We start from the raw sequence: 11,493 nt of genomic DNA on the forward strand, positions 1-11,493 counted from the left end.
TTCGCCAGTCGCCCATCTACATTAGCCGAGTCCCTTCGATCGTCGTACACGGACTCACAACATATCAGTGTAAGCAGTGTTCATCAATCGGCCATCGAAAATATTTTAATATACGTTCGGTGAACGGTGATATAGTTTGCCTCGTCGTAGTGATGATTCAAAATACACATACACCCCACGGGTGACGCAACCCCGGGTCGATATCGCATTTCACAAGGGTACAACGCGACTATTACGTAGAGCGCTCTTGTGCACAAATGTCGAACTACTTGAGATTGCGTTATGATGAGTTCTGCTGTGTTGCTATTGTCCCTGCTGTTTTTGTAATAATAATTATTTTTTGTTTTAATCCAACAATTACCGAACAGACGTGTTTTATATAAAATATATACATATTATAAATCCATATATTTGCGCAAGGAAATAACATTTTTTGACACCCTTATAAACGCTGAACCGTAGTTATTGATATTTGTCAGAATCAGCTGATTAGGTTTGATGATTTCCCCCGCAACAAGCTACACCTTATCGATTAATATGTATTGAATATAAACTAAACGATGTTCTCCAATTGGTGGTCACGTATCACTATTAAATTTATATATACATATATATATATTAAATACAACTGCGCATTTATATAAAAGTATTAATACGATCCGTACATCGATAGTTCGAAGTTTATAGTAGTTTCATCGGGATTTAGCGTGTCGGCCATCGTACACCCTCCAACGATCGCGGTTCTAATTCGTGAATTTTCATTAAATTTCACTTAATCGCGGGGTGATTCGTCCGTAGTGAAAGTCAACGAGATTACGCCTATCTACCGCCATTGTGAAATTCGTACGCAGTCAAATTTCAAGTGACCGATTACTTTAGAAAATACGTTTTAACAAAACTAAAAGCAATAATGATTTCGATCACGGGATATATCTTCATAGATAGCATGAGCTCGGGGCGCAAATATGGTACGCGGGTGAACCACTCCATTGTCGAAATCTCCAATGTAAATGGCACATACACAATATTTCTAATGGAGAGACCGAATCAAGTGGAATTTGAATATAAATTTCACAACTTGGATGGCTTAATTTTTCTTGATAAGAAAATCGTGCTACGGTTTCGAAAACCTAGGCACGAGGTGGTCATTTTGACTAATGATGTCGGCAAGGCGAAAAATTTCTCGAATGATCTGATATGTCTCATTAAAAACCTGAACTTGAACATCAGCGAATCCTTTCAAACTGATATTCTCAAATTCTTCGGGAATAACAGTTCCAATACATTGTCCGGTTTTGACGTAGAATATCTGAGAACTGTCGCCCTGGAAAACTGCGATTTATCTTATCTGCCAGCGGGGATTGGAAATTTACCAATTGTAAGTCTTAGCCTGAATGGTAGCAAACTGAATATGCCAGATAGTGGTCGAAATTACGTTTGGGATTGGATGACTAAGGACATTATAAGTAGAACGTTGAATGAGTTTGAAATGAATTCAATCGGCTTAAAGAAATTGCCATATGAAATCATATATCTGAAAAAACTACATAGTTTGTCAGTGTCCAATAATGCACTAGTAAGTATCGATTTATTATTCAATTAAATTATCATTAAATTAAACTGTGTAGTCTGAAAATATAAGAATTATTACTATATTTATCTAGTTATTTATTTACAATTTCGTTGTTTACCAATAAGCATTTTTATTTTAATTTTTGCTTTTAACTTAAATTTTCCTTTAGTAAACGACAAATATAAGATAAAAAATAATCAATAAAAAAATCGTTATCGTAAGTAAGACTACAACATATAAACAAAGCATATAGGTAAATTTATTTCCTATACTCCACAACCCTAGCATTACGCATCTGCCTAGGTATTTGGTACCTATTACAGTATTACTTAAGAACTATATAAACCTTTTTATATTAAATGAAAAAGGTACATCGATTCTGTTGGTATAAATTTCACCAGTATAGATGTATTTAAAACAACATTTCCATTTCAACAATTTAAAGCAGTACGTTTTTAACCGAACCAGGAAATATAAACTCCAAACAAAAGTTATTATTTGATTTTACTTCTATAGCTATATAGATTCTGTACTATTCTATAGGTATTAAAATATATTAATATATAGTTTAGCATCATTACATTGTAATAAAAAAATATTATATAACTTTTAACTATAGATAGTTACATGATAATTATTCAACATTAATTTTGAAAAACCAATTTATAAAAAATGTATACGTATCTATAAACTATTATTTATATCTTATAATAGTTCATTGATTATCATTATGTTTGTTATTAACCTTAAAGGTATATTTAAACTGTGACATTGTATATACCTTATACCTAGTATACAATATATGCACGATAAACATTTACCTATTTTAATTTTTAAAAATACCTTCAAACCCAATATCGATTACACTTAACATAATAGGTATTAGATACTTATAAGTTATAACTAAAAACTTTAAATTTAAAAATATTGTTTTATAAAGCTAAGATGGAAACAGGATGATTACAGGTAAAAAATGTTAAATGGCATAATCGATAAGTTGTTTTAGATAACATATACCTATTAACAAAGTTGTTAATGTTTATAACCTTGATGTACTTATAAATTGATAGAATCAATAGGTCCCAAAAGTATTAATATCACAACTAAGATCTACACATTCAATTTTATATTAAATATTATACTATCTCTATTAAATTGTTAACGCCAATAGATATAATAAATAATGTTATATAATATGACAATATCTATGTGTATTATTTTAAATTGTTTAAATGTTTCTTATTATTTAGGATTATATTACTTATAATATTACTTAAAATATAATATTTGATAAATGTCTTATTATTATGAGTACCAATCTACCAATATCAGTAATTTATTTTAGTTTCAACTAAGTATAAATGGCTATTTTATATATCAACATAGAAATATGGAATACTCATATTATTTTCTATACATTTTGGTATTGCTAAAAATAAAAATCTTATATGCATAAGTAGTTACTATTATAACACAATTTTCTTAGATTTTTATTATTGACAACCTATGTTTTTATTAGTTTTTCAAAATGAACAAATAATTTTTAATTAATAAATTGTATTCAAAAGATGAGAAACAAAAATAAGTAAAAAAAACCTTCCTAAAATTAGCTTAAACAATTTGTTGCTAGTCAATTATCCTTATAAATGTCCCTCTCCTAGGTTAAAAAAAATAAGTACCTACGTTCAAATATTTATTAGTAAAAAACATAATATATTCCCATTGTTTTCAGTTCCCACAGGTATTTATAAATTGTTTGAGAATAAAGCATCTTCAAAAATCTATTGATAAGAACTAACATAAACAAAATAATCTATAATACTTGTTTTAGTTGTCATTAAAAAGTATTAAAAGTATGATTTATTAGTAGAATTTATGTATCTTAGGTTTTATTAAAGAAAAAATATATAAAAAAATAATTTAAATATTGTTCTGTAGCGTTACAAAAATTTTACATTGTGTAGTTACATTATATTTCTTATTTTTATATAAAACTAGTTTAATCACAGAATAAAATAATACATATAATATTTAAATAAAAAAATAATAGAGTAGGTATCTCTTTAGTTATACCAAACATATTCATTAATCATTTTTCATTTGTTTCAGACTTATTTACCTCATTTCATAGGTGAACTTTCAAAACTCAGAACTCTATTTGTTGATGGTAACAAGATAAAGTTCTTTCCAGATTGCCTATCGGATGTATATTTTCGTAAAATCAAAATTGTTAATAATAATTTTAATGATTTTATCCCGGATTTTTTAGAACCCAACGTAAATAAGTATTCTGATTTATTAACAGTGCCAACATTATTAAATTTATCAGTTGTATCTCTAATGACTAACCATGTGAAATTCAGTAGGCAAACTATACCTTATACTCTATGGACCTGTTATGATCTTATTGGCCGTTGTAAATATTGTGGGAAGGTAATGATACTCGATAAAAAATATGAACAATACTTTTTTGACTCTCCAAGAACAAAAAAAATGATTCCGATGGAAGATATATATTGGCAATTTTTTTTGTGTCGTCCTTCATGTTTAATTGTAAGATATGAGGAAAATATTATAATCTAATTTATAATTTATTTTAAATCAAGTAGTTGTTAGTGTCTTAAAACAAATTTTAAAAAAATTCACATTTTTTAAACAAAAAAAAAAAAAAAAATGGTACACGGGCAATCAATTCCTATCCATAGTATTTAATACTTTCACAACCCATACATTATCGAATATAAATAAAAACAAATTATCAAATACTCCTTCTGGATTCAAATAATTTCACAAAATAAAATAAATATAATGTGCGTTTACTGTGTTTTACCACATTATAACTATTAAAAAAAAAGAAACTATACCAGTTGTATCCTATAATCCATACATACTCAGATGGGGTATATCTTTTAGAATGCTAACTGTTCTAATGGTTCTTAATTACATTTCTAAAATTAATATAAATGAAAAAAACTTAAATTTACAAAAGTTAATTATTTAAGTTCCTATATCATAAAATAAAATACCTCTCAATTTTTATGTAAAATTAAGACAACAAAAGAAGTTTAAGACTATTTTTACTTCTTATTTTAAAGTCATAAATATTTCAATTATTATTGATTCCATTAGAGCATATTGTTTTTAACTATACATTTATTGAGTTCAAACTTATGAGTACTTTAAGTAAAATAATGATAATGTAACTATAACAAAAACAAATTTAAAATTTAATAACAATATATCAAGGCATTAAGGACATAACATTTAATAAGTTTAGATCTACTTGCTACACATATTGTAATAGGTTCTGCCCTGTAAAAATATATTGGTTGTAGTGTCATAATAAATTTTTCAGTATACATTTTAATATTATAATATTATAGATATATTTTTAAATGCTGAATTATTTTAAATTTTTAACTATAAATTGTTAATTAAAAAATATTGATGTAATTATTGTACTTGTTAACTATATCATAAAGTTTGAACTCTAACCCTTAAAATTAAATATAGATAATTAGGTAAGCAAATTTTTTGTAAAGAAATTATAGATAACTTAACATTAATTTAACCTATAATACTTAAGGTACCTATTAATATTATTTTATAAGGTACTCGTACTATTAATAGGTACTTATCAAACTGCAAATAAAAATGATGGCACATTATTGCAAATATAATACCTATTATTATAACCAAGTTAAGTAATTGAAACATTTATAAAAGCAAAGGTTCAAAATCACTATTAAACACCTAGGTATCTATGTTTTCTCAAAAACCAATGTACAAAATAATCTGTTATAACTAAAATTATAAAATTATATTTAATATACTAAAATAGTTTTACCTATATTTTTCACGAAAGATAAAATCCACATATATAATGCAAGTAGGTTTATTAAAATGTTTAAAACTTAGATTATAATCAAATTACCCATATTAATTCAAAATAAATAATTTTAATTTCATATTTTGCAGTACGTTCTAAAAGATTGTATAATAATTATTCATTATAAAAATGACAATAATTAATGTATTTTATTATATTATTTTATATACTACATCAATCAGTTGAATCTTTTTAATTATTTCATGATATACAACTAAAGATTGAAATATTTAACTAATATTTATTAAAATTTAAAAATTGATTTAAGTATATTAATATAATTTTTAAACAGGTTCCAAGTAATGAAGTAAACTAAAAGACGAATTATAATTATCAAATAAATAAGAGTCATTTTTCGAATAACTATCGTAATATTAAGTTAATTTGTAATAAATACCAACAATAAATCATTACATATTAATCGAAACTTCAATTACCAAATTTTAATACATAATACCTAAGTAGGTAATAAGTATAGGTACAGTGTGTATGTGTCCACTGAGGCGCTGAACGCATTACCTACGTTCTTGTGCATTCCCGAATTCAAATAATTTAAGAACGCATAATATACTATACACTAAAGTTTATAATAGTAATTTAAGTATATATACTTACCTAATCACGCGTGAATATTATTATTTACTATCGAGAAAAAACATCACAATACATTTATTTTGTCTAAGCATGTTTAAGATATATTTTAAATTTTATAAGTAGGTAATGTTCAATAGTCAATACCTATCTTAAAAATTGTCACTCCTTGAACCATGGGATTTACCTATACTATATTGATACATTTATTTATGTTTATAAGCATAGACGGAACCACTGTAATCTGAATTGGATACCTATAACTATAATTTTTTTATGAACATAATTTTTAGACTACCTAAGTGAATAAATACTTAATACTTAATTCACATTATCAAATTGTATCACATTTATTATCATATTATATTATAGCATTTAATGAATAAATTAATCATGGCCGCATTTAAGGAAGTTCGAAAATCAACAGTTGTTCGGGGCAACTCATTTTTAGGAGTGGAAATAAGATGCAAATAAATAAATAATGAATGCATTTTGAAGCTATATGTGGTATGTAAAAATACAGCAAATAATTACATTACATTGATTAAATATTTAAATTATTTATGTTTAAAAAAATGGAATCTGTCAAAATTTAAGTAAATGGGTAAATTGTGGAGAGGAGTAGGAGACAAAATAATTGTTCCCTGGTTATTAAAATAATAAATGCGGCCATGAAATTAATAAATAATACATTACTTTAGTTGTAAGTTTTTCTTATTGTATAACAAAAATCTAAAGCTGTAGGTTCTAACCCTTACACCATTTTATTATAATAAACTTATTATTAAGTACTAATTATTATAGATAATATTACGATATTATATATTATGTTTTAAGATTGTAAAACTTATTATCTCTATACGCCCAAAGCGGCGCTATAGTTGGATTTTCACTTGTAATATGATGCAAACAATATATATATATATGTGTGTGAAATGTGAATAAATAAAATATAGTACAAATTACAAATGAATTGTTGCTGGTATTTGAGTATTTCTTAATAATATATTATGTATGAGTCAGTGCCGCATTTGGACATTTTGTGCCCCGGTGCAAAAAAAAATTGACGCCCCCTTAAGGGGCCTACCCACGAAAAATAAATCTTCACTAACCTTTAAGATGTTGAGCAAAAAGAAGAATGAGTACTTTTTTTAAAAATATTGTTGAATAATTGCAGATTCCCTCTCCTTCTGCAAAGATACACTGGTTTCATTTGAATGTAACTTGAACCCTGCTTATTATAATGGGCGCCAATTCAGTTTTAAAATAAGACTGCCAAATTATTAAGCAGTCCAAATTTGTCCACCACATCAGAAGATAGTAAAAATATTGAAATTTATTACTGTCTTAAAAGATAGGGCGCGCGACATTCTTTATACATTTTAGCCTATTTGTAGAAGTCTTACAACCAGCCTACACACTCTTACTTTGAATCTTGATTATACTGTCATTGTCTATAAATATAATTCATACATCTAACTTAAGAACCTCAATTTTAATGAGTAATAATGACTATTATCATTCATTCAAATCAAATTTTTGATTATACAAATAAAGCTGTAAACAATATATAAAAAAAAAATCAATGTAAGCTATTAGCACGCCGTTATTTGTATGATTAAATTATTTGAAGTTTGAAATTAAGAGTTTTTAAATAATTAGCAAAATGAATAATGTAAGACTGATTTCTACACATTTTTAATAATTTATATTTATCTCACAATCTTAAGAAGCTAATAAGACAGATATATAAATATTTTTGTTATTTTTGAACTTCTCATTTTAACAAATATTGATGTAGTCTATATAATATACTCATAATGCATGGGTACTAACGAAAAAAGTTATGGGTTAACTTCTAAACTACTTCTGATTAGACCCTAATACTTGGGACCTAACTCAGATGTGTCGATGCCGACGACAACCTAGGTCCAAGATACAGGATCCTGCAGCAAAAAAAACCTCCCGTATTTAGAGTTAGCGCTGTGTGAGTTGTGGTGGTGGACGATGGTACAACAGAGGAGAGGGTAGTGGTAATAGTGGTTATACGTGCCATTTTTAGTAGATATAATGACAAGGAACAAAAAAAAAAAATGAAATAAAAACCAACAAAAAATAAAACGAGATTTTAAAAATAATCTTAAATTAAAATTTTTTAACGTGATCACCCAGTGATTACGTTCTTTGGGGATATTTAAAGGCAAAGTGTACAATTATCGCCCAGCATCCCGGCAAGCATTTAAGGAGCCAATCACCAGACATTGGCCGCCATTACACCAGAAATGACACGAAAAGTTATGGACAACTGTCGGGAAAGGTTTCGTGAATGTGTTAACAATGGAGGACACAACTTAACCGATATATTATAAACTAAACTAAATAATTAAAAATGGCATAATATTTATTAGTAAAACAATAAAAGAATTTTTTCTATAATTCTTTGTTTGTTTATTTGCAACTGCATCTTGAAATATGGGAGGTTTTTATGTCGGACCCTGTATAATATGGAATTTTAGTCAAGTTGAAATTGCGCAATTTGACAGATCAGCCGTAAATTATCATAAAATTCAAATAGTATATGTTTAAATGAATTAAATAATAATTACTAAAATACAACGAATCGACGAAATATAATTTTATATTATTGCAGTACTATAGCCTATAATTAATAATAGCTTGATTCAAATTTCAATACACATCACTTTTTAACATTCAAAATTGTAAAATAATAAAATATACTAGGTAGTAGGTACCTACCTAATAATAAAAATATAACCTTGCTACTGCAAATAACCGTGTCAAAATTTGACTATCTGTTCTAAAGGGCTCATTAGTCGTTATACAATTTGATAAATTACCATTTTTATTCATAGTAAAAAGTTTCTTTTTCTTTTTTTTCTTCTGCATTATGCATGTGCTGATTTTATTTAAATATTTTATTGTTTGTTGAAATTTAAGATCATCATTATGTGATTTAATAAATTAATGATTATTAAGCCACATATTTTAAAAGTTAATAGCATTCATCTACTTATTGTATTATAAATTTAGTAATGTTTATTTGTATTGTAAATTTAAAACTGTCTTATGCATTTGAATATAGATAAGGTAGTATGCTTTGTCTTTTAGTAGGTAACTCATGTGGTGGGTCGTTCACATTAAATAAAAGTTGTTTCTTTCTCTTGAAACATTAGATAAACTATTTGTCTTGACTATAGATGTATCGGAATCATTATATAAATATCGATGAGAATACCTTATAATATAGTGACCATCTATAAGGGAAGTAGAGAGGATAATATGTGATGATTGATTTTATTTGATATTAATGAAAATATTGAAGTCAAGGCTTAATCAACTATTTGTAGTTAAAAGTATTATTAGAATTTAGATGTTAAGGCATTCCTCATAAGCCGTGACGTGTATTCATAAGAGAAAAGTGGATAAATTCTGCCTCAAAGTATCTGCCTTCATAAAAATATATTTCTATAAGTACCCCTCTACTTAAGTAGGATGGTCATACATAGGTAATTATGTAATTTTGAGAAAGTTATTAGTAGCACATCCCTTACAATCAAAATTATGTTATACACTATAATGTCCTCCAATATTTGTACCCCACAGAGTTTATTTATTTTATTTAACTTTCATGAAACATTGTTTTAGGTACAATTTGACATTAAGAGTTTAGTCAATTTATAAAAAAATAACAAACCATTTTAACAGTTTAAGTATCTATATTATATATATATTATATAGGTACATAGTTTGGCAAAAAACTCTATGTGTAACCAATGATATTGTATAGAGACTTAAATAATTGTTTAAACATAGAGTATTTTAGCTCAACACTGATAAGTAATAATACATAAAGTGCATAATAATTAGCTAAATGATAATTAGTAAAAGTACATTAGTTTTTTTTTTTTTTTTTTTAAATACTGGTTAGAACTTAAAATAAATAATTAACAATTAAATGAATACACACAACATACATAATAATATAACCATTAAATATTAAATTAACTAGCTACAATAAAATAAAAAATACACTAACTTATAAATAATCCTTAAATATTTAGTACACAGTATGTCTTATCATATTTATCATCATCATTAACTTTACCTACCTATAGTCTATAGATTTAAGACTAGTAAGAGAAGACTTCACTCGCTTTCAAAGTATAAGGTAATCAATACTTTCAATCCAATGCATATTATATTGAATTTAAGTTTATTATTTAATTCTACTAGTTTCTACTATCTTTTTTTATATGACCCTAAAATTTATAATTTTTATTTAATTAAATGTTGAATAAATAAAAACTAAATTGTAATTAGTCATTAAATGAATACAATTTTTAGTGAAATTTAAATTTAATTTTATTGAATAATAAAAAAAACAAATTTTGTATTTTAATGTACGAGAACAGACAAGATAAGACACTGTGTGTATAATAAATTATGCTAAGCAAAATAATACTAATACTAGTTATACATTTATAATTAGATCTATTTTTTTTTTAATTTATAATTTTACAATGGATAATTATTCTAAGGTTTATAGTTCTATTAGTTCTAATAATGTATTAAATAATTATAAATATTTGTATGTTACCATAATATTCCGTTATGATGATCCAATTTCAAAAACATTAGTATTTAGTTTTTTTAAATAATTAATATCTTATGTTAAATGGTTCATCCTGTGAAATATATGTATGAATATTTAGTTTTAAATTATTTAATTAGTATTGAAAATCCGTAACTTTATATATAATACCTATTAAAGTGGTCGAAGTGGTCTAAAATAAAGATTTTAATAAAATATTATCAATTTTAATCAACATTTAATGAATAAGTAAAATTTAAATTATCAATAATAACATTTCCACATAAAATGAATTTGTTTGAACAATTAAAATTCATAATTTTTTAATATAATTCAATGTAATATGGCAGATGTGGTTCTTTTTTAAAAAAATGTAAAAAAAGCATAAAAGCATGAAATTTTAAAAATAATTTTATGCATAAACATTATTTCTATACTTAAATAAAAACAGAATAAGATATTACTATAATATTTTTTTTTTCTCAGCTGGTCATCCACTTCAACCACTGAGGTTACAAACACTTACTATCTAGCTTATGCAATTATATATATATATATATACAATAATATAATAATATAATAATAATATTATATTACATTTATTATTAAATATTAATACTATTGTATTATATTATGATACATATTCATTACACTACTATTAAATCAATTTCTCTCTACTAATATGTAAGTATGTAGGTAATTATTCTAGTTAAGATACTATTCTAAAGAAAGACCCATAGGCCATAATAAAAGTTATTATGTTATATTAGAATTTAGATAATGTTTGATTAATAGTTTATATAATATGTATTCTGTCAACATGCTTTG

The 11,493-nt window shown here is 25.3% G+C and overlaps 1 protein-coding gene across 1 annotated transcript; it reads left to right on the forward strand.

Moving 5' to 3' along the window:
- The first annotated feature begins 910 nt into the window (after positions 1-910).
- LOC113551148 lies at positions 911-4,156 on the forward strand. The gene is made up of 2 exons (XM_026953200.1): positions 911-1,576; positions 3,683-4,156. The coding sequence occupies exons 1-2, from the start codon at positions 911-913 to the stop codon at positions 4,154-4,156; spliced, it is 1,140 nt and encodes a 379-aa protein (XP_026809001.1).
- Positions 4,157-11,493: the final 7,337 nt, after the last annotated feature.

This window comes from Rhopalosiphum maidis, chromosome 2, assembly GCF_003676215.2.
Source record: "Rhopalosiphum maidis isolate BTI-1 chromosome 2, ASM367621v3, whole genome shotgun sequence".
Taxonomy (NCBI): Eukaryota; Metazoa; Arthropoda; class Insecta; order Hemiptera; family Aphididae; genus Rhopalosiphum; species Rhopalosiphum maidis.

What these genes read in the sequence shown, in the direction of transcription:
- LOC113551148 (XM_026953200.1), top strand. Translation starts at nt 911, where the DNA reads ATGATTTCGATCACGGGATATATCTTCATAGATAGCATGAGCTCGGGG. An exon ending in CAGTGTCCAATAATGCACTA is followed by an intron (nt 1,577 to 3,682) that starts GTAAGTATCGAT and finishes CATTTGTTTCAG; the next exon opens with ACTTATTTACCTCATTTCAT.